The sequence below is a fragment of the Stegostoma tigrinum genome, chromosome 14, assembly GCF_030684315.1.
Source record: "Stegostoma tigrinum isolate sSteTig4 chromosome 14, sSteTig4.hap1, whole genome shotgun sequence".
Classification (NCBI taxonomy): Eukaryota; Metazoa; Chordata; class Chondrichthyes; order Orectolobiformes; family Stegostomatidae; genus Stegostoma; species Stegostoma tigrinum.
In genome coordinates, this window is record NC_081367.1 from 60,368,693 (window position 1) to 60,394,244 (window position 25,552).

At 41.6% G+C, this 25,552-nt stretch overlaps 1 protein-coding gene across 1 annotated transcript; it reads right to left on the reverse strand.

The window, feature by feature from the left end:
* Positions 1–11,968: 11,968 nt before the first annotated feature.
* Positions 11,969–22,404, reverse strand: LOC125457777 (extracellular calcium-sensing receptor-like). Its single transcript, XM_048542371.2, has 8 exons — positions 22,335–22,404; positions 22,011–22,188; positions 18,346–18,637; positions 17,010–17,512; positions 16,679–16,970; positions 15,635–15,862; positions 12,964–13,087; positions 11,969–12,876 (listed from the first exon to the last, which is right to left on the reverse strand). The coding sequence occupies exons 1-8, from the start codon at positions 22,402–22,404 to the stop codon at positions 11,969–11,971; spliced, it is 2,595 nt and encodes an 864-aa protein (XP_048398328.2).
* Between the last annotated feature and the right edge of the window lie 3,148 nt (positions 22,405–25,552).

Below are 25,552 nucleotides of genomic sequence, written 5' to 3' on the forward strand. Positions count from 1 at the left end.
AAAATGCAGACAAGCAAACCAAAGCTTCTCGCCCAAATAGAAAACACATCGACAGCCACGGTGTATTTTACAGGAGAACTGACATAAGCCGGAATGAAGGTTATCTAAAGTTTTTTTCAGAAAACTTCCAGCTCGGGTTGTGGATTGGGTTGTCGATTTGTTCACCGAGCTGGTAGGTTGGTTTGCAGACATTTCGTTACCATCGGAGGTAACATCATCAGTGTGCCTCCGACGAAACGTTGTTGGTCTGTTCCGCTTTTAATTTATGTGGTCCAGTCTGGTATGATGGTTGGCCACTTTTCATGTTTTTCTTCGTAGCGGTTGGTATACGGGATCTACTTCTACGTGTTTGTCGATGGAGTTCCGTCTTGAGTGCCAAACTTCTAGGAATTCCCATGCGTGTCTTTGGTTGGATTGTCCTAGGATGATTACGTTGTCCCAGTTGAATTGGCAGCCTTCTTTATTCGTGTGCATGGAAACGAGAGAAAGTTGGCCTTGTCTCTTGATGGTTCATCTACCCTAATGGCTAGTTTTCACTTGGTCTGTCCGGTGATGTGGTTGTTCCCATCCTTACATGGGATATTATATAATAAGCTGGTCCAGTTCGTTGTGAGTATGGAATCCTTTGTTCTTGTCAGTAATTGAGAAAGAGGAGCTGCCGGAAGTTCCACGATTCCTAGCCGTCGGAGTAGTTTGGTGGGCACCTCTGATGCGTTCTTCATGCGTTCTTCTATGGCAGGGAGGGTAGTGTATTAAGGCGCGCTGCGTCTTCCTGTTGTCTGTTGAGTAAGTATCGGTGGACTACGCTTTTTGCAGGTGTTCTTCTTCGGCTTTGCGCAGTTCCGAGATGCTGCAGTGTGTTATGGCTCTTTTGAAGATCCCTCAGATGTGGCCAACCACCACATCAGACCAGGCCACATAAATAACAAACGGGACAGACCAACAACGTTTCATCAGAGGCGCACTGATGATGTTGCCTAGTATATGGACGAAACGTCTGCAACCAGCCTGCCAGCTAGGCGAACAAACTAAAGGTGATATCAACAGCACAGAAGATCAGCATACTGAAGGTGATATATGTCGCATCGTTGAAACTATCTGGGAGCTTCCGGGCAAGGAAAGCGAGCAGGAAACATACAGTGGGCGGAAGACTAATATAGCTGGACACAAAATAAAAAACTTTTAAACAGTCCAAAACAATGACGTCTCCATAATAGACCGTGTTTTTCGGTGTTTAGTGAGGTGATACAATGAGCCAGATCGTGCAAATTAAACCTTGAGGAAATGTAAGTTCGAAAGTGCCTTATGAGTCCAAACCAGTTCATCATGTAGTTGTTCGGAAGAATTACTTTAAAAGCGATCACAGCAAGAACGTTTTTTTCTTCTCAAAACACAGGAAATACAGAGAACAAATCCAACTCGAGGCGCAGTCTTCCACAATATGCAGGACCAACCGGTCGGTTTCCGAATGAAGGTGAGTGAGTGCATGAGGCAAAGCGTCAACGCAAAGAGTTCAGAAAGCTCAGCTTCGAATTGTTCCCTCAAACAATAGGAGATTCCCGAAACCGGAAGAATACAACAGCTGTAACCAATGCAAGACCCGCTCCCATGAGGACACGGGCCACTCAGACGTCGCTCAGCGCCGCTTGAAAGGGAAAAAAATATCTTTTTGGAAACGCATTGTTCTTTTTGCTGATTATACCAATAATACAAAGGACACTTCCCGCAATCGGTAGAATCTGAAAGGATGAAAGTTTTTTTTTAATTACGAAAATTAATCGAGGAAAGAATCGTTGTTTTTAATTTCGAAAATGATATTGGTCGCAAGATAACATGGTATTCGGCCCCATGCTTGTGCATACCCGTGGTGTTGCTAATCTCACCACTGTGCACTCTGCTCAGTCATAAAAACATGCTTGCTGACGTTTCTTTCTCCAGGAGAACAAAGTTCTGAGAAGATAGCAATTGTTATCTAATTTATAGGTAACAATGCCACGTTATCCATTTGATGGATTCACAGTGTAACACACATGGGAATGTTCGGATGTGTCATTAGGAGAAGTATATTACAAGGCTGGGTAGCTTCCTCTTCCACTGCTATCTGTAAGTTTTCTGCTTCACATCTGGAACCAATAGTGCTGTGAATACTGACTGTTGGATGCGTTGCTACCATCCCCTCAAGCAGCGCACTTAAGATCACGAAAGTTCTCTGGCCGTCAATTTTCTGCATTTGGGGCTTTCGTCATAGGATTGGTCAATCTTGTGCCAGTGGAAGTTGCTCTCCAAGTCACTCACAGCTTTGGTTTGACAATGTATAGCTGTTGTTTCATTCGCGATCAATCAAAGTCATTCAACTTCTTGCCAACAACACTGAAGGTAGACCAGCACCAGTCGGTTGTGGTGTTTGTAGAAAAGAGGTTCAACAACGTTTTCTGGGCAGTGATTCAGCATAAATTCTTTTCTGGGCAACAACCCACACAAACCAACACGCCGAAATTTTGGGAAATCCAGAAGTAACCATCGCAGTTTTAATTGACAGATATTTTGTTTAAAAATGAAGTTACGTGCAATTAAATATGCATCATGTTATCATTGTTTTTAAATGCCCAAAAGTGGGGAAATGAATGTGTGTAACATAAAATTCGACACACTGTTTTAATATGTTGCTTATTTAGCATTCTGAATGTTCTTTATGAGATTGTAGAAAATCGAAGAGAAAAGTACGAGAGTAGTGATTACGAGACAGATTACATTATCATCAGTGATTCCCTTGCAGTGTAAATATAAACCTCGATGCTGTGGTCAATAATTAAACAAAAATTAACTTAAGCTTTTTTTGAGATTTTTGCTGCGAACACAGATTGCATTCAGTAAAATGTACCGCTCATTTGTAGACCATATTTCGTAGTATGGTAGCAGAAGTCTCAATAATGTAAAGTTGCGACTTTTTGTTGAAACTTGCCTGTACATCCAATAGAGGTTTGTCTTCTTGTCAAACTAATAATGGTATTTATCCTCTGTTAGCTCCGAATTCTTTGCACGATCCTCTGAACAAACTTTGACTACAGCTGACATAATTCCACTTAAAGCAGTTATCCTCTCTCCACACAGAGTGCAACTGGTAGGAGAGTGCAAACGCTTAGAATTGAGCTAAGTGTGGGAGTTTGAGAGTATAAATCTTCATCTTTTGCAATCTTACAACCTAACGCGGTAATTAAGGGAAAGGTCGACATTTAAGGATTGTATTTTGTTTTCTTTGAGGCTTGAGGAAAGTTTAAACAAGCTCCCCCAGTGTTGTATCTACTTAATCTAATTAAGCTAATTCAGTGAACTCGATAGATCTTGGTTCTTATAGCCAGGCAAGATATGCTATAAAAGATAGACCGAAAGCTCTCACAACGCCAAGTGCGAGCAGCACGAGAGTGCAAGCATTGGGAACTGAGCAACATGCGGTAGTTTAGTCAAGTCGCAAACTGGGGCATTGCGTTGTTCTGGCCATTTTTGCAAGGGACTGCTTTGTGGTGGACATGCTACTGCTTAGGGCCAAGAAAGGGCCTAGGTAAAAATCAGGCTTTGTTGAGGAGGGTGAGCAGCTACCAAGTAAAGCTTATGTCAGACATCTTTTTCTCCCTGAAATCTGCTCGTTGTTAAAGGGTTAGAGACGACAGTGTGGTGTATGCCCCACCTGTCAGATATGGGAAATTACTGAGGGGTCGACTGTGTCTGGTGACTGTCTGCAGAAAGTATGCCTGGCTGCACTTCGTCTCAGACCGTATGGATTGGTTATAGCAGTAAGTCGAAGCACTGAGGAGCGTGCAGGAGGCAGAAGGTGTGATAGATAGTAGGTTCAGAGAACTGGTCGCACCGACGATACAACCAGGAAGACGGGTGACCACAAGGCTGGTAGTGCAAGAGTTTCCTATGGCTATCCTCCTCTCAACCAAGTATGCAGTTTTCGGTACTGTTGGGGTAGCAACGGACGGTTCGGAGTAACATCAGGTGAAAACCGTTGCAGCTGCAGCCAAGTCTTTGACACCATTACTGGATTTGCTGTAAAGCAGAGGATGACAAATTCCAAGCAAGTAATTGTAATAGTCAACCTAGTCAGGGACACAGTCAGGTATTCCCATGGCCACCAGTGATATTCTACGATGTTGTGTTGCCTCCTTGGTGCCAGGGCTACCAGTGATATTCTACGATGGTGTGTTGCCTACCTGGTGCCAGGGTCAAGAACGTCTCAGAACAGTTGCACAAAATGCTCAAACGATAACATGAGCAGGTGGAAGTTATTGTAAACATTGGCAACAGTCGCAGAGTTAGGGAAAAAGGTGAGGTCCTGCACAGTGAATATAGGGAGTTAGGCAGGAGGTTATGAAACAGGACCTCAAGGGGAGTAATGTTTGGCTTATTCTATGTGCCACGTACTAGTGAGAGTAGGAGCAGGAGGATAGAGCAGATAAATGTGCGGCTGAGGAGCTTTTGCATGGGGAAGGGATTCACATTTATGAATCATTTGAATCTCTTCTGGAGCAGAGGCGACATGTGCAAACTAGTTTGGTACAGAGATAGGACCTTACGCAGTAGTGAGACAAGAGAGCTAAGTGAGGCTTGCACAGCAGTAAAGGGCAGCGAGTTAAATAGACAAGGCGGAAAAGACCATAGCAGAGAACGAGGGAAGATTGATGAATTAAAATGTATTTATTTTAATGCAAGAGGCCTAACAGGTAAGGCAGATAAATTCATGACGTGGTTGGAAAGACGGGACTGGTGAGTCATGGCTATTTAGAAACATGGCTGAGGGAGGGATGAGAGTGACAGCTCAATGTTTCAGGGTACAGATGCCATTGCAATGATAGAAAAAGAGGCACGAGAGGAAGAGGAATGATGTTTTTGATTTGGGAAAAATGTCACTTGAAGTACTTAGAGAGGCTATTTCTGGAGTTTGTCCAGTAAAGCTATTTGGGTTGACTGAGAAATATGAAGTGGGTGATCACTTGAAGGGTCTAGGCCCGAAACGTCAGCTTTTGTGCTCCTGAGATGCTGCTTGGCCTGCTGTGTTCATCCAGCCTCACATTTGATTATCTTGGAATTCTCCAGCATCTGCAGTTCCCATTATCTCTGGTAATATACGCCTCCCAGGTTTCAGGAGGAAAGTTAGGAGCAGATATGTGAGAATATTGCAGATAACTGCAAGTATAACAGGGTTCTAACATGAGTGAAATTTTAACTTCCCAAGCAGACCAGGACAGCTATAATATCAAGGACCTGGAGGGAAAGAACCTGCTAAGTTTGTTCAAGAAAAACAAATTTCAATTAATACTTAGATGGTTCCACTAGAGCCTGCCTCCTTTTGCGAAATAAGGCAGGGCAAATGTCTCAGGTGATGGTGGGAAACCACTTTCGAAACTGTGACTATAATTCAATTAGCTTTAAAATAGTTATGGGAAAGGATAGGGTGGGCCCACAAGTTAAAGTCCTAATTTGGAGTAAGAACAATTTTAATGGCATTAGGCAGGAACTTTGAAAAGTTGACTGGTGATGCTGTTTGCAAGCAGAAAAATGCCTCGCAAGTGGGAGGCTTTCAAAGGTAAAGTTTTGAGAGTTCAGAAACGACATGTTCCTGTTCGTGTAAGGAACGGTGCTGGCAGGAGTAAGGAACACTGGATGACTAGAAATATTGAGAATCTGGTCAAGAAAAGGAAGGAGACAAATGTCAGTTATAGTCAACTGAGATCATGTAAATCCTTTCAGGAATATAGGGATGTAGGAGTACACTTAAGAGGGAAATCAAGAGGACAAAACGGGACCTGAGGTAATCTTGGCAGGTAAGGTAAAGAAGAATCCAAAGACATTCTACAAGTACATTAAGGGCAAAAGAGTAACTAGGTAGTGAATATGGCCCCTTAATGATCACCAAGGGCCGTCTTTGTGAAGGACTGCGGGAGATGAGAGAGATATTAGATAAATATTTCATGCCAGTATTTACTGTGAAGAAAGGTACGGAAGCTAGGGAAATTGGAGAAATAAATAGTGATGTGGTGCAAAGAACACACATTCCAGAAGAAGATATATTGGACGTCTTAAAACAAACAAAGGCAGATAAACCCTCGGAAGCTGATAAAGTGTATCCAAGACACTGTGGGAAAAGAAGGAAGAAATTGCAGGGCCCCTAGCAGAGATATTTGTATCACTGACATCGAGAATAAGGTGACGGAAGGCCAGAGGGGTGTCAAATTTGTGCCAATATTAAAGAAAGGCGAAGGAAAAGCCTAGGAACTGTATTCTGGCGACCATAACGACAGTGGTAAGTAACGTGTTGGAGGGGATTCTGAGAGAGGGGACTCAAATGCACTTAGAAAAGCAAGGACTGATTAGGAGGAGTTTGGTGCTGTGCATGGAGAATCACGCCTTACAAACGTGATTGAGTTTGTGTCGAAGAGATGACCCAGAAGATAGAAGAAGACAGAGCAGTAGACATTGACTACATAGGGTTTACCAAGGTCTTCAACAAGGTTCTACATGGTAGTCTGTTTAGTAAGGTTAGATTACATGGATCCAGGGAAATCTAGCCAACTGGATATAAAATTGGTCTGATGGTAGGGAACTGCGGCTGGTGCTGGAGGGTTGTTTTTCGGATTTGAGGCCTGTGATCAGCAATGTACAACAAAGTTCGGCACTGGGACCACAGTTGTTTGTCATTTATATAAATGATTTTGGCAAGAATATAAGAGGCAGGGAAGCATTTATTACTCCAAGGGCATGCACTTTCTCTGCTTTAAGCCCATCAAGGCATTTCATAAATTTAAAATCCTCTTATGAGTTTACCGTTCTGAAAGAAAACATACTTGACTATTGGCTAAGACAAACAGATGCAGAACTTGCTGGAGAACCTGAATAAGCCCGTCAGTATCTGTGATGACAAAACAGAGTAAATAGTAAGAGTCCAGGCAACTGTCTTCTTGGTTGTTAACTGTCTGAATAGATGTACATAACATGCGCGGAAAAATCCCAATTAACTGAAGAAATAAAAGCACAGAGAATTCAAAAACTAATGGCTGGAAACCAAGTCAGATGTTTTGCAACATAAAGAGCAATAGAAATAGAGAATGAAAACTGCATTCTCAACTTTAGAACAGCAGAGAAAACTCAAATGGAGAAGGAGAAATTTCATGCATGTTTTGACGGATTAAGAGAATGATTGAAATAGAAATAAGTTCCCCAGAAAACTACTCAGCTGTGTGCAAAACTGTAACAAAGGACAATAACCCGTATCATTGATGCCCACGGCTTAATCATACATAAAAACATAGAGCTTCTTTTATTTTTTATTCGTATATACATCGCAATTTTTTACCATGATTTCCCAGCGCCAATCGTAAGGAACATACTTGCTGTCCAGTGGAGGACCACATGATAAATCCGATATTCAGGACAAATTCTTGGCCTTCCCACGCTGAACCTTCGTAATATCTAATGCTAACAATTTCAAATGAACCTTCAAACGCACTTGCCATATGTTGGGATTGAAACGCCATTTTCCTCAAAATATGTGATGTGCCCAGTCTGTGCAGTGAAATTTACCAGGCGAAGCTAATGCAGCAGCTACAGATGAACAATGAAAGACATAAATTTTTGGCTGCCAGTTTGATGCCATTAAAATTCATTTAAATTCACTTCAGCAAATGAACACGATAAGTCAGCAATGAATGATATCACAAACTATCATCCGGAGAAGATCAAATGAAGCTCCATACATTTCTGTGTACAGCTTCGTTGCATTTACTAGCCTGTTTGTTAATCCCTCCAGCAATTTGCTGGAGTCTGCTCAACATGCAAAATCTCGAAACCCCAGGTTGCTATCAACCGTATCTTTGGAAACTGTGTTTTGTGTTTTCCCCAAAACATTACACCCTTGCCGAATAATTTTCAGATTTTATTTCCAATTAAACACAAAACATTGCATAATAAAAACTAGAAGAACTGTGGATGCTGTACATCAGGAACAAAAACAATGTTGCCGGAAAAGCTCAACGGGTCTGGCAGCGTCTGTGAAGGAGAAAACAGAGTTAACGTTTCAGGTCCGGTGACCCTTCCTCAGAACTGATGGTGGCTGGGAAAACGTAATTTTAAATGCAAAAAATAGGGAGGTGAGTGGGGTAGGGAGTAAACGATAGGATAGAGCCCGAACAGCGAGAAAGACAGTTGGGCAGACTAAAGAGTTGCTAACGATCAGGCTGGGAGGGCGAATAGTTATTAATAGGGACTGTTAGCGACTAACATCAGAGGGTGTGTAATGGCACGCTATGTGGTAACAAAGCCTGTTGTATGGCGTGGGGGCTGAGACATTGGAGAGTTTAGGCCCTAAGATTATCGAACTCAATATTGGGTAAGGAGGGATGTAGGGTCCCCAAGCGGAAAATGAGGTGTTGTTCTCCCAGCTTGCATTGGGCTTCATTGGAACATTGTAGCAAGCCAGAGACAGAGATATTGACCAGGGAGCAGGTTGGTGCATAGAAGTAGTAGACCCATCGTTCAAGCCAATCTTGAAACCGGCTTAAGACGTCAGGTGGCTCATGGATGTATGCGGGTACGGTTTGGACCAGCGGGGAGAAGACTGAGTCATGAGGTGCAGGAGCAGGCTGAAACGATGGGTCTGCCTCTTCAATGCACCATCCCGCTCCCTGGCAATATCTATGTCTCTGGCTTGCTTGGATTTTGTACAAAACATTGAGTGACGGATTCCAATCAAATCACCATTGGCACACAGAGGATTTCTAATTAATACCCACGTCGTTTATAATTAATTTACTTTCGTACATTGCACCTTCTGTGTTGGATTCCTTTAGAAGTTTCTGTCGCCGACACTATTATTACAGAGCAGGGACAATAAAAAATAGTCACCAACAATTCCACTTCGTTGTAAGTAAATATTGTTTCTTTAATCAAACAAACGCAAAGACTACTGGATAATCTCAGCAGTACTTGTGAAGAGAGAAAAAAGAGTCCATGTTTCGAGTCTGTTATAACTCTTGATGCGATTTCATCTTGCCCTTACATCATGGGCAATATCAAAGTGAAATTCGAATTTGTCGACCAATGTAAACAACTAAAAATGGCCATTATTCTGTGAAGTACTACTTCCAATCAAAATATCAGAACATTATCATGTTAGGGAGAAAGACAAGACTGTTTAAATACTGCAATTGATGATTACCCACTGAATTCAGTAAATAATTGGAGAAGCAAGGTTACGTTAAATCAGAATTTGAGGATTATGATCTTTTAATTGCTTACTCCTCTGCCCTAAGATGTGCAGGCTAGGTGGATTAGCCATGTAAAATTGCCCGTACTGTCTAGGAATGTGCAGTTTAGGTAGATTACACATGCTAAATGCGAGGTTACCAAGACTAAGTACGGTTCTCGGTCTGGGTTAAATGCTCCTCGGAGAAGCCGAATGGCCTCTCCACATTGTAGGGATTCTATGAATGTTTGACATACCTTTCGCAAAGCGTGCCTGATCGCCTGACATTAAATTAAGGAACATCATAAATCGTGTCTCAATATGATGAAAATATCCCGCCTTGGATTATATCACCATGTTCAGACAAATCCGGCAAATCGCCTATTGTTCGAGGCGCGCAACGCATTCCGGGTGATTCCCCGAGAGGCACAACGGCAAGTAACAGAACTATCAGAAACGAAGCCATCTCTTACTTGCAAGAAACCTATCACACATTAAATAGAATGAGAAAGACATTGAGTTATATAGCGCATGTTATGACCTGAGGACACCTCACGGTGCCTCACAGCCGATGAACGACCATAGGCTGATCAAATAGATAGCATCTCTGAGACACTGCGCAATCAACTTGTTTACGGACATTTTCAGTGGTGCGGCCAATTATAATTAATGGATCGCTATTTCAGCAGATGGTTTTCATGTGAAGTAAAAGTGTCAACATTTAAACCCCAAGAAGGTTATATTTTCGATTCAGAAACAGGAACGTAGGTAGCTTTATTCTTCCTCGTGATCAACACTAAGACTAGATCAAAGCAGACCATTCACTCCATCGACCTGATTATGACAGATCTTATTATCCCCCTATCCAGTTTCCTTCCCGTTACCCAAAACTTTTGATTCCTTCATTAATTCAAAATTGCTCTCTCCCATGTACTCAAATACACTTCACGACTAACCTCAGCAAACATCTGCGGTGAAGAATTTTATAGATCCGCTATTCTCCGTGTAAAGACATTCACAGAGTCTATTGTTCGCAACTAAATGCATGACTTCACAGCACAGAAAATGGCCCTTCGCTCATTACATCTGTGATGGTCAAATGTAAACGTCTAATTATTCTAGTCCCATCACCAACTCGTGTCCCATAGCCTCAGTATTTTAAGTGCGCATCTGATTACTTGTTCGATGTTCTGAGGGTTTCTACCTCTACAACCCTACCAAGCAGTGAGTTCCAGATTGCCAGAACCGGCTGGGCAAAGACGGTTTTCCTCACATCTCCTCTAAAGCTTCCGCCCCTTATCTTACAACGACACCTTTGTTTATTGGTTCCTCCACCAAGGGAAACGCTTCCTCCTATCTAGAATATCTATGGCATTCGTTATTTCATACGACTCAATCAGGTCCAGTCTCAGCTCCCATGTTCTAGGGAAACAACCCTTATCTGTCTAACCTCGCTTCAGCTCTGATATATCTCATCTCTGTTAAAATGGTCAGCAATTATCCTGAGATTAAGCTCTCTGCTCCGATATTTCGCAAAGAGTAACTAAACTTTCTGTATTCACCCAATCAAGTTCACTAAGAATTCTCCATGTTTCAATAAGGATCTCTCTCATTCTTCTGCGGTCTATGAGTGCAGGCCTACATTATTCCATTCCTTTTGGATTAACCACATTTACATTCCTATTGCCTTTAAATTTATGTTTTTTTAATGTTAATAACATATTCACGAGAGCTCCTAAATATAATTTTCCACTACGGCCTGCTGCTTCTCGCACTCAGCACGAATTCAATAAGTTTAGAGCATGATTCTATCATTCCATGTTTTGTGCCCATTCCAAACTGCATCTTCTAATGATATCAGAGATAGTAAGAACTGCCGATGCTGGAGTCGGAGATAACACAATGTGGAGCGGGAGGAGCACAGCGGCCGTGCAGCATCAGAGGAGCAGAAAAGCTGACGTTTCGGGTCGGCATTGCCTTTGGCACAGTCACCCAATGTCACCTACCTTTAAGCCAATTATCAATTCATAAGGGCTTCGTTCAGTAGAGCTAGCCCATTATCTCTTATCTAGGTGTTCTTCCCCCCACCCCTTGGCCTGCTATCTACTATCTCTTCTTCACTGATCTCTTCTTTTCTCTTTGACACGACTGGGTCTTCACCTATCCACTCACCTCTCCCCCATAAATACCAGGCTTTCCTAGCTTTTAACTGTTCTGACGTCGAGTCATCAGAATCGAAACATGAGGTTTGTTTTGTTTCCACAGATGCTGTTGGATCTTCTGAGTTTGTCCAGCAGTTTTGCTTCAGATCTAGTCCACTTTTGCATCAGATCGTCAGCGTTCACAGTTATTGGTTGATAGAATAATAATTCGATGCGGAGATTATGCATCGGCAACGTGTAAACGAGTAGACTGAGCAGCAAATAACCGCAGTCAATGAGTTCAACGAAAAACATTACAAGCGAATAGAGAGGCCAACGTAAACAAAGTGCAGATTCTGCATGGAATTCATAGCCAGATCAACATGATACGTCGCCAATGCACCAGCCGACAAAACAGCCTTCATACACTTGTTACGAAATAGAATTTTTTTTATATATTCATTAGAACAAACGCATATAGGTATCGGAAAAGAATGCAAACTGATAATTTAGTAAAAAAATGTAAATATGGAACAACAATCTCCAAAATGAATAGTTTACGGGCAGGATTAGAGAAATCTTAGAACTACAGTGAAGACTCTTTGCCCATCATGTTTTTCTTCGTATTATTCTCCGGTTTCAGTAAGATAATATAACATTTCGGAGCAAAAATACAGACGAGCAAACCAAAGCTTGATGCCCAAATAGCAAACACCTCTACAGCCACAGTGTACATTCCAGGGGAGCTGACATAAGCTGGAATAAAAGTGATCCAAACAGCACAGAAGATCAGCATACTGAAAGTTATATACTTCGCGTCATTGAAATTGTCAGGAAGTTTCCGGGCAAGAAAAGCCAGCAGGAAGCATACAGTGGACAGAAGACCAATGTAGCTGGACACAAAATAAAAGGCTTTTAAAGAACCCACGTCACATTCCAAAATTATAATATCTTTATAATAGGTCATGTTTTTCACTGGATATGGAGGTGATACGATGAGCCAGATCGTGCAAATTAAAACTTGAAGAAATGTGAGGCCAAACACTCCTAACCGTTGCTGCTTCGGTCCGAACCAGTTCATCAAATTGTTGTTGGGAAGAGTTGCTTTAAAAGCGATCACAACAAGAATGGTTTTCCCCAAAATACAGGAAATACACAGAACAAACACAATTCCAAATACAGTCCGCCGAAACATGCAGGACCATCTGGTCGGTTTCCCAATGAAGGTGAGCGTGCACAGGAAGCAAAGCGTTAGCGCAAAGAGAAGGAGAAAGCTCAGCTCCGAATTGTTCGCTCGAACGATAGGGGTTTCCCGATACCGGAAGAAAACGGTAGCTGCAGCCACTGCAAGACACACTCCCACCAAAGCAAGCCCCACTAAGAAGCAGCCCAGAGCCTCTTGAAAAGAAAGAAATTCAATCTTTTTGGGTATACATTCATCTTTTTGCTCATTCGACCAGTATTCCAAAGGACATCGCATGCAATCGGTGGAATCTGAAACAATGAAAGTATCTTCTTTTTAATTCGAAAATGATATTGTCAACAAAATAACATAGCATTCGGCTCAGTGTTTGTACATACCAGTGGTGTTGCTAACCTCACCATCGGCGCACTCTGTGCAATCAAAACAACATAACGGCTGACCTTTCCTGCTGACCTTTCTTGTTCCTACAGGACAAGGTTCTGAGCAAAGTGCACGTGGAATCTAAAACAAAGAAAATAATAGTTATCTATTTAAATGGAAATGTTCACATTTTGTCATTGCGAGAGGTATACTACAGGGCTAGTAGCTCTATCTTCCACAGTAAGGTTTCTCCTTCAAATCTTAAACTAATAGTTTTTTTGAATATAATAAAATGTGAGGCTGGATGAACACAGCAGGCCAAGCAGCATCTCAGGAGAATGTTGCGATCAGAGATAATGGGAACTGCAGATGCTGGAGAATCCGAGATAACAAAGTGTGGGGCTGGATGAACACAGCAGGCCTGATTTCATCAGATTTTCTGATTTTCCTGATGAAGGTTCCAGGCCCGAAACGTCAGCTTTAGTGCTCCTGAGATGCTGCTTGGCCTGCTGTTTCCATCCAGCTCCACAGTGTTTTGAATATTGGCTGTTCAATGCGTTACTACCAGCCGCTCAGCTAGCGTGTTCAAGATCATGACAATTCTCTGGGCGTTACACTTTGCTCTGAGGCATTCGTCCTACGATTGGTCACTCTTCTGATTGATTGATCGATCGATCGACAGATTATTTGATTTATTGTCACCTGTACCGAATACAGTGAAAAGTTTTGTTTACGAGCAACATAGGCTGATCATTATAAGCACGCATATGCAGATCAAAAGACTTACACAGAAGCACGGAGGTTACACAGCACAGGGCTTGCGCTGGGCGAGATCAACGTTAGCAAGATCAGCATTGTTTGAGGCCAGAGAATCTAATCATCAGTCTAATAACGGCCGAGAAGAAACTGTTCCTCAACCTGCTGGAGCATGTGTTCAAAAATCTGTATCTTCTGCCTGGCGGACGAAGTTGTAGGAGAGCATTACCGAGCAGTTGAATATGTACTTTTGATTTAGCACAGCGTGGAGCTGGACTCTTGCGTCAAATTTCCTGCTCCACTGATGCTGCCTGGCCTGCTGTGCTCCTCCAGCTTTACACTGTGTTATTTTTGACTCCAGCATCTTCAATTCTTCCTATCTCTGTATTTTTATTTTGTCGTTTTTAAATGACTAACTCTGGGCAACATATCAACAACGTTGCTCTGCCATTCAGAATCATTAATGCAGAGTTAATAGTTGCTAGTGAACGTATCGGACAATATTTTGACTAACACGGTTTTAATACATTGTACTTTGAACATTCGGAACGTTCTTTGTAAGACTGTAGAAATGAAAGCCAAAAATGAGAGCGAAGTGATTGCAAAATGGATTACATTGTCACCAGTGATTACCTTCCAATGTAAACATCAACCGCGATGCTGTGGTCAATGTCAAAAGCATATTCATCTTAAAGATTGCTTCGGAAGCTATAGTTCAGGAATTGGTCATTCAGAATACAGATTGCCTTCAGTAAAATATATCGCTTATTTGCAAAACATATTTCATGACATAATAGGAGGAGTCGCGATAATATGAATTTGAGACCTATCGGTCTTGCTTATATATTCAATAGAGGTTTAACTTTTTTCTCACATTAAGAATACTAATTATCGTCCGTTAATACTTCGCACCATTCTCTGAAAGAATCCTGACTACAGCTGACATAATCCCACCTAAAGCAGTTATCCTCTCTCCACGCAAATTGCGACCGCAAGAAAGTGCAGACTCATGGAATTGAGCAAAGCGTCGGAGTTTAAAGAGTACAAATTTTCACCTTTCGCAATCCTAAAATCTAAAACTGTGGATAAGCGAAGGGTAGGCATTTAAGGTTTGTATTTTTTTTTCTTCCGCGCCAAAGGAAAGCTTAACCAAACTCACTTAGTGTTGTAGCTACATAATCTAATTGACATGTGGAGGTAACAGTGTGGGACCGGGGTGGACATGTTCAGAAGTCACATCACACTGGCTTCTGGTCCAACAGGTCTATTTGAAAATTTAAGGTTTCGGAATCTTACTTCTTCAAGTGTTAGTGGGCGAGCTAGCATCGGACACAGAATTTATAAGTAAAAGATCAAAGGGTCACAAAGGATGGGGATGTACTAAACAAACCTAAGATGCTGTTAAATCTGTAATTTCTGAATTCTGAATTCCTTTGAAATTAGTGTCCTGAGAGGATGAAAAGCTTTATCAGTTGGAAACAAGAGGTGGCATTTTAGGTCAGACATTGCACGTTAAGTGCGAGGTCTTGTTTAAAATCTGTGTTTTGTTTTGGAATCAGGCTGGTATTATTTCTAAAGTAGGAACTTATAAAACGCCACATTGACTGAATGTCTATAAATTGTGCGCTGTTTGAAGGAACAAGTGACAAGTGGGGTGCTTTAAATGGTGAGATATTGGGAGTTCGGGCACATGATGTCAGTGTAAAGGGCAATGCTGGCAGGAATAAGGGACACTGGACAACGAGAGATATTGAGAGTCTGGTCAAGAAAAGGAAGGAGGCATATGTTAGTTGTAGGTAACTGAGATCATGTTCAGAAGTATAGGGGACGCAGGAGTACACTTAAGAGGGAAATCAGGAGCACAAAAAGGGGACATGGATCTAAATTGCAATTTTTACCATGATTTCTCCGTGCCAATCGTCAGGAAAATACCTGCTTTCCAGTGGAGCTCCATACAATATCACTGATATTCAGGACAAGTTCTTGTCCCTCCAGCGCTGAACCATCATAATATCCAATGTTCACAATTTCAAGCGCACCTTCGAAATTCATTTGTAAATTTACTAATTCATATGTTGGATCTGGATCACCATTTTCATCAAAATATATGACTTCACCGGTCTGAGCAGTGAAATTTACCAAGTGAAGGTAATGCAGCAGCTACAGGAGAACAATGCAAGGGATGTAAATTTTTGATTGTCAGTTAGAATCACTTAGTAAATTTATTTAAATTCATTTCAGCAAATTAACACCGTTAAGTTAAAAATTCATAATATCATAAACTGTCATCCAGAGAGGAGTAAATTAAGCTTGGAGGCCCATCTTCCATTTTTGCTCATTAAGTTATCAATATTATCCAGAATTGCTCGGATTAAGAAACTGTGGAGTATAGTCCCAATAAAGAGATTTTGCTGACAGTGCAGAATAGCTCCCAATCAGTGCTGATTTGGCGGATGGGCATGTTTCAAATAAAGCGTTCGGCAGAGAACTAAGGCCACTGCAATACCCTGAAAAGAGGAAACGCGCCTAAATCTACTTCAGAACAAAAGTTACAACTGATAGCTTGAGCATTTCGCGTTGTTATTCGTGGCGCATTAATGTGTACCATTTAGATTTTCTGTTTTCTACATCACAGCAGTACCTAACGTCGCAGGCCCGTCACAGTCTACAGGATGCTAATGAAGGGCTCGAATTTTTGGAGATCGTGACAAAAATACCCCATCAGGTTTAAAATCCACCTCTCTATTGTGAATGTATTTCCAATATTTCTTGTATTCAATTTTTATTTTGTTACAGGCTTGCCCTGTTGCCATGCTTTTCTCTCATTCTCTGAAGGAAATATTGCATCTTTCCAACTAAAATCTGTTGTGAAAAGGAAGCCGTGAAAATGGTTACAAGTGGAAAAGAACAGTGCATATTTAAACGCTTAATGCAATCAATGCAATGGATCTGAAACAAAACGAAATATTTTCCTACCTGCCAGGACTCAAAGCTGAAAATATGAGCACAAGTATTATTCACAAAGGGGCCATTGCCTTCTTCACAGGACACCATATCATGAAGTGCATGAGCTACAGCATAGACCGCTTTGTACACATGGTAGGAACTTCCGTCCATTATCTCTGGAAGGTAAGCATTTTCTAACCCATCTAAATGTTCATTCCCTGTGCATGGCCGCTCTTTAAATGTAGAACTTCGGGTCTCTGTCGCGTCGCCTGTGGTTAAAGAGCACGAGAATAGAGTCTCCCAAAACTTCTTCACAAAAATGCTTTCAGGAAACCTGGAAGGGTGAATTTTCAAAAGATACTCTCTGAGGCCGACTATTTCTGTCCTCCGGGTTGCTGGACCGATAGCCCCAACAAGAAACTTGCCTTCTTCTTCAAGTGAGAATATATCTTTCGTTACCCACCCTTCACTTCCAATCCATTGTATCCCTGTTACATTTTGGCGCAATATCTCCTTAATTAACACTCGCATATCTCCGCCATGGAGGAACCCAATCACAACCTTTGTGGTCGCCTCTTTCATCACCTGCACTATTTTGCTGATTTTCTCGGCGGGATCTGTCCTGTAAAATGATTCAGAGTAAGCGATACAGACCCCATTTTTTTTAGCCTCTTCGACAAAAGTTCTCATCCCAAAATTCCCATACTCTGTGTTGCTTCTAACCGTCCCAATCCAATTCCAGCCAAAGGTTTTTACGAGTTCAGCGAGTAGTTTGGACTGATATTTGTCGCTTGGTATCGTTCTAAAGAAAGTCGGATATTCTAGTTTATCACTCAGACAGGAGCAAGTGGAGAAGTAACTAATCTGCAGAGAAAAACATAAATATAGGAAAGCATGCCTTCACCGTTTTTGGAATCATTTTTAAAACTGTTTCATTTCAAGATCTTCATTATTAATGAATTTTAGTTTTGCACATTAGCCCAATATTAAATCTTAACACCGATGACTAAAAGTATTCCGTCAAAATAAATCATTAGCGGAGCTTAAAAACGACAGAAGTCAAGTTAAAATTTGCGGTAGTCAGTTCTGCTTTTGCATAAGAACTGCACTCCGTCAGGGATCTGGCAGGGTAACTTTGTGCTGGAATATTAAAGATACCCCGAAATAACCTCTTTCTTAATTATTGCAGCGGCGATACATGTTGTGTCGGTGAAGTCATAAGCGAAACGTAGGTGGCTGGGAGGTCGTGACACGGTTGTAATATTACTAGATTAAGTCATCCACAATAGAAGGTTCTGGGGAAATGGGTTCAAATCCCACTACGGCAGATAGTAAAATTTGAATTCAATTAAGTCTGGAATATGCAAAAAAAAACAATCTGCGAAGGTGCAATTTTCGCTGCATGATGGCATAGTGATTAGCACCATTGCTTCACGGCGCCCAAAGACCAGGATCCATTTCAGCTTAGCTGTGCGGAGTTTGCACGTTCTCCTCGTGTCTGCGTGGGTTTCCGCCGGGTGATCCGGCTTCCTCCCATGGCCCAAAGGCTAGGTGAAACACGTGGGGTAAAGAGTATACCGTACGGAGTACTTCAGAGGGTTCGTACCGACTCTGTGGGCCAAATTGCCTCTTTCTACATTTTAGGATTCTATGATTCTAAAGGCGTGTAAAAATGCAGTCAAGTATGTGACACGAACCATTGGAATTCTGAAAGAACCAACTGTCCTTGCGGCTGCAATGGAGGACGTGGATATATCACAGCCAATAATAGCTGCGACATTGGAGGAACCTTTACATTCAGGATACTCGATTAGTTCTTGCTTTCCGTTCACCAAAGCCAGCGCTGCTTTGGACGCTATCGCGGTAGTCGAGCAGTCATCGTAGATCTCGTACCCCAGGGTGATATTCGGAAGTAGAGTTTTGCTCCGGTTTATTTCTTCAATAGCAAATATCATGGTCTGAATCAGGCGAAAGCTTGAGATATCAAAGCTGCGAAGAAGATGCGAAAGGAAAAATATTCATATTTTATTCACCGTCCAATCATTCACCCAGATCTTTCAGCCACATTCAGAACCTCACCTCAATTGAGAACCGCAATGGAGAAGCAAATTCCGCAAACTGGAACTTGCGGTTTGCCAGAAAGGCCTCCTGGCAACCCATGATCAAAATCCGGAAGGATCACCTCAGTGAGCGATGCTAAGCCGATTGTCCACCACATTCCCTGATGTATGTCGGGTTTAAGAGTATTAAAGTGTGTGTGCCTGCTGGAATTACGCTCAACCTCAGCCGGATCCCACGGAACCTATCTACAATAGCCCCTGCTGATCCAGTCCTCTCCATTCCCTGGCATCCTGCATTCTGCATGTATTACGCGCGGTACACGTCAGGGACACTGGCTCCGCTTACATTCCGAGTTTAATTAACACCCAACAACATCCAGCATCCCTTTACCAAACCCGAATCTACCCAGCACCTGCCCCCTTGTCCTCCAACCTCCCTCACCCCTCAAATAAGCTATCTCATTTAATTCATGGTTGATGGGCATATTTTATGTCATCCACTTCCCTGCACTCTCCCCATAGCCCTTGATTCCTTGTGACATCAAGAATTTGTCGATCTCTGCCTTGAAGGCACCTAACGTCCGGGCCTCCAATGCACTCCGTGACAATGGATTCCACAAGCCCACCACTCTCTGGCTGAAGAAATATCGTCTCATTTCCGTTTTAAATTTACCCCCTCTAATTTTGAGGCTGTGCACACGCATTTTCAGAACCATCTTAGTAAATTATCTTTGCACCATCTTCACTGTCTCCGTTATCTAATAAGTTGAGCAGAACTTAGTGTTGTCTAATTGATGCTCGATGCAGGTTTATCAGAATCTCCCTGTGCTGCAGGGGATGTCGCCTTTTAGCGCTCTTGAAATAAAACTTACTGTTTTGGTTTGTTTTGCAGTCACCTTGCTAACTTATGACGTAGCATTTAGGGGTTGGTCTATTTGTATTACAAGATCCTCTCGTTTTCCGCTACTGCACCTGGACGCACATTCAAATTATTGTGATCTCTCTATCCTTCATAGCAAAATGTGCAAAATAACATTTATCTTTGTTGAGCTTCATTACCATCTATTTACCCATTTACAAATTTATTACTCTCTTGCAATTTGTTGCAATCGCCTTAACATTCATAATGTCTATCCCGAGGTTTCTGTCATTCGCATTTTTAAAAATTGTGTTTTGGATTGTTAAGTCTAAATCATTAATGTAAGCTGCATTGATACCTGCTCTGACAAGAACGAAAGATCACTTCCCAACTTCTACCACTGAATAACAATTCTTTGTTCTCACCATCTGCTTTCTGACATGAAGATAATTAACAATCCAGTCTGGCATTTCCCTCTGACTCCACATTGTGTGACCACATTTAATCTATTTTGAGGCAATTTATCAAAGAAATTTCGTAGGTCCATATAAATAACACCAACTCTCTTTCCCTATTACGTCCTCACAAATTAAAATAATTGTGAATGAAAAGACACATTTTATATCAATGATATTTTTATTATATTTCCAGTTGTCTGTTTATTTTCATCTTCACTTGTGTCAGGTTTCTATTACATTTCCTGTGGTTGATGTTCGGTCGGTCGGTTTGTCATTTCCCTTTCTTCTTTACATGACTTATATGAAGAACTCATTTGTCTTCTAGCAATGGTTTTTCGTTGTTGTTGCTTAAAATTAAAGGCATATAGTAAAGCTCCCTGCTAATTCGCCCCTATACTCCCTCAAACTAAGTGGCTGCAATCAAATTGGGCTTTGTTTGATATATCCAATAGGCCGTCATTAATTTTAGTTGCATTTACCTCGTTGCACGTATCATTCTATAAATGTACGTCTCCTTGCTTTATCTCCCTGTTGGATCAAAAGTATGTATTTCTATGTAACTTTAGCTGCGGTTCTATACCCAGCATAACCTTCCCTGTTTACTGATGGATCTTTAAAACATGTTACACGTTTTATGCTGCTTGGTCAACTTAACCTCGTAGATCCTTTTTGCCTTGCTATTTGTCCTTTATAGTTCTCTCCTCACCTCTTTGTCTTCCCTCTGGTCATGCATATCTCTTCTGTTTACATAACCTATGCCCTTTTCCTAGCCCTCAGTTGTTTCCACGTGTTTACTCGACCAAGCAGTCTCGCCAGCCTTTACTTTTAACGGAATATATTTTCCAGCACGACTTCGAGTATCGTTTTAAATCTTCCCCATTGCTGTCTTGCATTGTCCTTTGTGAATACTATGGCCTATTTTACGTTCCCAAGTTCTCATCTGAACCTCTCAAAGTCAACTTCCCCACAATCTTTTTCCCCATTTCCACCATTCTTGTCATTCTACATCATGTTGAAGGGTAACTAATTAACACTTAACTAGACGTTTCCTATCGTTCCTTCTCTGCTTCATTCCTCAGAACAAGGTCCGAAAGCGAATCTTCGCTTTATTGCGTATTTTTTTCTATCCTAGCGTTCGTGTTTAATTAGCTGATAAGTAAAACTGAAAGGCAATTAGATTTAAAATGCAATATATTGACATAGGGCGCACAACTACCTACCCAAAATAGTTTGTAGCTTCGTGGCATTCTTATATTTTTGTTTAATCCCAATTAAACTCAATTATTTGCCCAGTTTACTTAGGTGATAAGGATAAGAACGCAACGATTCACAATATAGGACGGAACTTGGTGTCAAGGTAACTGCACCAGATTTTCGGGCATTTTAATACAGTTTTGCCGAATATTGTTCATAACTTTTTGCAGGTAAACAGAGAACATTGCTTAACTGAACCCAATGGCATCACCGCTGGCACATTGTATTTCTAATTAATACCCATGTCGTATATATTCAGTGAATCTTCGAGGCATTACATATACTGTTTGGGATTCCTTTAGAAGTCTGTCGAGTACGTTACCTTTTTTTACAGTGCAAGGACAACAAAAAATTCGTCAAAAATTCAATATAGTTTCAAGTAACCGTTGTTTCCTTAAACGCAAACATAGAAAATGCTGGAGAAGCTCAGTAGCTCTAGCATGCGTGGTGAGAGAAACAGAATCAATGTTTCAAGTCTTATGTGACTTATTGAGAACTCACTTTGTTCTTATGTCCAAATTGAAGTTCGACATTGTGTTATTTAGATTGGTAAGAATGATCATTATTCTGCGAAATAATTATCCCATTAAAAATATCGAAATTATGTTAAAGACAAAGGCCAAACTGTTTAAGTACTGTAATTGATGACTATCCACTGAAATCTGAAAATTATTCGGGACGTGTGGTTTCATGAAATCATGATTTCTTTATCTGTTATTGCACTCACCTACCTTTCACAATACACGTCTGATGGACTAACGACAAATGAAGGAACATCATGGATCACATCTAAATGCGCTGAAAATATTCCGCCCAGGGTAATATCACCATCTTCAGACAAATTCGGCAAATCATCTTTTGCTCGAGGCTTGCAAACCAGTCCATGAGATTCCCGCCTAGGCACAACAGCTAGCATCAAAAATATTAGAAACAAAGCCATGGCTTTCTCGCGGGGAACCTATCATTGGATTAAACGGACTAAGAAAGAACGTGAATTATATGGCGTCCGGTACGACCTGAAGACATCCCAGAGCGCCTCACAGCCAATGACTCACTGTCGACCTGATCAAACGGGTTAAAGCTCTGAGACACCGCGCAATCTATTTGGTTGCGGGGCACCTTCATTGATGTGGCCAATCAAATTTAATGGATTGCTATTTCTGCAGACGGCATTCATGTGAAATAAAATCAAGCGAACGTTTAAACCCCAAGTAGGTCGATATTTTCCAACAGGAATGGAAGACTACTTAATCCTGCCAATTACCACCATTAAAACTGTGAGAAAAATAGGCCATTCATCCCAACGAGACTTCCCCTCACTTCTATTAGATCGTGGCTGATCGGATGATTGTCAACTCTAATTTATGTTCCAACCCGCCTCCCCCCACCCCCAACAAAACTATTGATCTACTTATTAAATAATAATCTGTCTATTTCATTTACTCGAACATACTTAAACGATCAACCTCCACAACACTAACCCGCATACATCCCAATCCACAGTGGGAAATAATTCCTAAAATTCAACTCCTTCCCAGTGAACACATTTCTAGAGTCATAAGATCTATGGCACAGGAAATAACCCTCTGCTCTTTGTCTTGCTGTTCAAAAACAAGTACCTCATTACTCTAATCCCTTCATGCAACAATTGCCCCAGAGCCCTGGATGCCTTGGCATTGTAAAAGCACGTGTAAACGATTGCTAACTTTTATGAAGTTTTCTTCCTCTACTACCCTTGCAGGTAGTGAGTTCCAAATTCCCTCCACCCCAGCGTAAAGACATTTTCCTCATATCTCCTCTAAACTTTCTGCCCCTTCACTTTAAACCTATGCCCTTGGTCATCAATTGCACAATGAAGAGGATGAGTTTCTTCCTGTCTACTATACCTATGGTGTCTATTGGAGAAGGAGCGAAACCTGAGTAGGGCAAGTGCTAATGGGGGAGGACTTTGAGTCCAGTGATCATAATTCTATCAGTTTTTAAATAGGTATGGAAATGCATAGCCTTGTATAAAAGTTAAAGCTCTTGATTGGAGTAAAACAAATCTTTATGATACAAGACAGGAACTTTCAAGAGTTACTTGCAGTAGAATGTTCACAGATAAAGGGACAACTGGCAAGTGGGATTCATTAAAAATTGAGATAACAAGAACTCAGAGGCATTAGATTCCTGTTACAGTGAAGGCTAACATTGAAAGAGTGATGAAAGGGATGAATTTTGAGACTCTGGTCGAGAATTAGAAGGAATCATATATTATGTATAGAGAACCTGGATCAAGTGAATCTCTTGCAGAGTACAAGGGTTATAGGGACATTCTTAAAAGGGAAATCATGAGGGCAAAAAAAGGACATTAGATAGCTTTGGCAGTTAAGCTTAAGGATAATCCAAAGAGATTCTACAAGTATATTAACAGCAAAAACAGGGAGAGAATAGGGCCACAGTTGTGAAACCACAGGAGATGGGAGAGATACTAAATTAATACTTCATGTCCATTTTGACTGTGGAGAAAGAAATGAAGACTAGGGAATCACAGGAAATTGATATTGATGTCTTTAAAACAGTCCTTATTACAGAGAGGAAGTACTGGAGGTCTTAAAAACACAATGGTGGCTAAATCTCCAGGCCCTGATCAAGTATATCTGAGGACATTGTGGGAAGTTAGGGAAGAAAGTGTAGGACCCTTAGCAGAGATGTTTATTATCTGCAGCCACAGATGAGGTACTGGAGGACTAGAGGATGGCTAATCTTCGCTGTTGCGGCCATTTCAGAGACATGGATAGAGCAGGGTTAGGAATGGAAGTTGCAGGTTCCAGGGTTTAGATCTTTCATTAAGATCAGGGAAGGTGGTAAAAGAGGGGGGTGGTGGTGTGGCTTTGTTAGTCAAGGATGGCATAAGGGTGGCTGAAAGAACTTTTGATGTGGACTCATCTACTGGGGTGGTATGGGCTGAGGTCAGAAACAGGACAGGAGAGGTAACACTGCTGGGAGTTTTTTTATAGGCCTCCGCAAAGTTCCAGAGATGTGGAAGAGAGAATTGGCAAAACTATTCTGGAAAGGAGTGAAAGGAACTGGAAATGCTATAACTCCAGTACGTTGGATGGATCAGTTTTTGTCCAATGTGTGCAGGAGGGTTTCCTGACACAGTATGTCGAAGGGCCGAAAAGAGGGGAGGCCACACTGGATCTAGCACTTGGTAATGAACCAGGCCAGGTGTTTGATTTAGTGTTAGGTGAGCACTTTGGAGAGAGTGACCATAATTCAATTATGTTTAGTTTAGTGATGGAGAGATAGGAACATGCCATGGGGCAACAGTTATAGATGGGGGAAGGACAATTATAATGTGATTAGGCAAAACGTAGGAGGCATAGAATGGGTTAGCAAAGTGCAGGGGATGGGGACAATCGAAATGTGGAGCTGGTTTAAGGAACAGATATTGCATGTCCTTGATACGTATGCTCCTGTCAGGCAGGGAGGAAGCAATAAGGTAAGGGAACCATGGTTTACTGAGGAAATTGTATCTGTTGTTAAGTGGAAGAGGGAGGCTTATGTGACGATGAGACGAGACGGTTCAGATGAAGCGATAGAGAGTTACAGATTAGCTAGGAAGGATTTAAAGACAGAGTTAAGAAGAGCAAGGAGGGGACATGAGCAGACATTAGCAGGTAGAATAAAGGAGAACCCCAAAGCTTTCTATTGGTTTGTGAGGAATAAGAGGATGACTAGGGTAGGAATAGGGCCAGTCAAAGACAGAAGTGGGAAGTTGTGTGTGGACCCTGTGGAGATCAGAGAGGTGCTAAATGATTATTTCTCATCTATTTTCACTGAGGAACAGGAGAATATTGTAGAGGAGGCGACTGAGTTACAGGCCAGAATTGAAAGGATTAAGGATAGTAAGGAGGAGATGTTATCAATTCTAGAAGTTGTGAAGGTAGATAAATCCCCTGGGCAGGATGGGATTTTTCCGAGGATTCTCTGGGAAGCTAGGGAGGAGGTGGCAGAGCCTTTGATCTTGATCTTTGAGTCCTCATTGTCTACAGGTTTAGTACCAGAGGACAGGAGGATTGCAAATGTTGTGCCCTTGTTCAAGAAGGGCGTAGGCATGATCCACGTAATTATAGACCTGCAAGCCTTATGTCAGTTATAGGAAATGTTTTGGAAAGGATTATAAGAGATAGGATTTATAATCATCAAGCAGGCAACAATTTGATTGGAGATAGTCAGCATGGATTTGACAAGGGCAGGTCATGCCTCACAAACCTCATTGAGTTTTTTG

What these genes read in the sequence shown, in the direction of transcription:
- LOC125457777 (XM_048542371.2), bottom strand. Translation starts at nt 22,404, where the DNA reads ATGAAGGTGCCCCGCAACCAAATAGATTGCGCGGTGTCTCAGAGCTTT. An exon ending in GAAATAGTCGGCCTCAGAGA is followed by an intron (nt 16,971 to 17,009) that starts GTATCTTTTGAA and finishes GTTTCCTGAAAG; the next exon opens with CATTTTTGTGAAGAAGTTTT. An exon ending in TGAGGTTAGCAACACCACTG is followed by an intron (nt 12,877 to 12,963) that starts GTATGTACAAAC and finishes TCATTGTTTCAG; the next exon opens with ATTCCACCGATTGCATGCGA.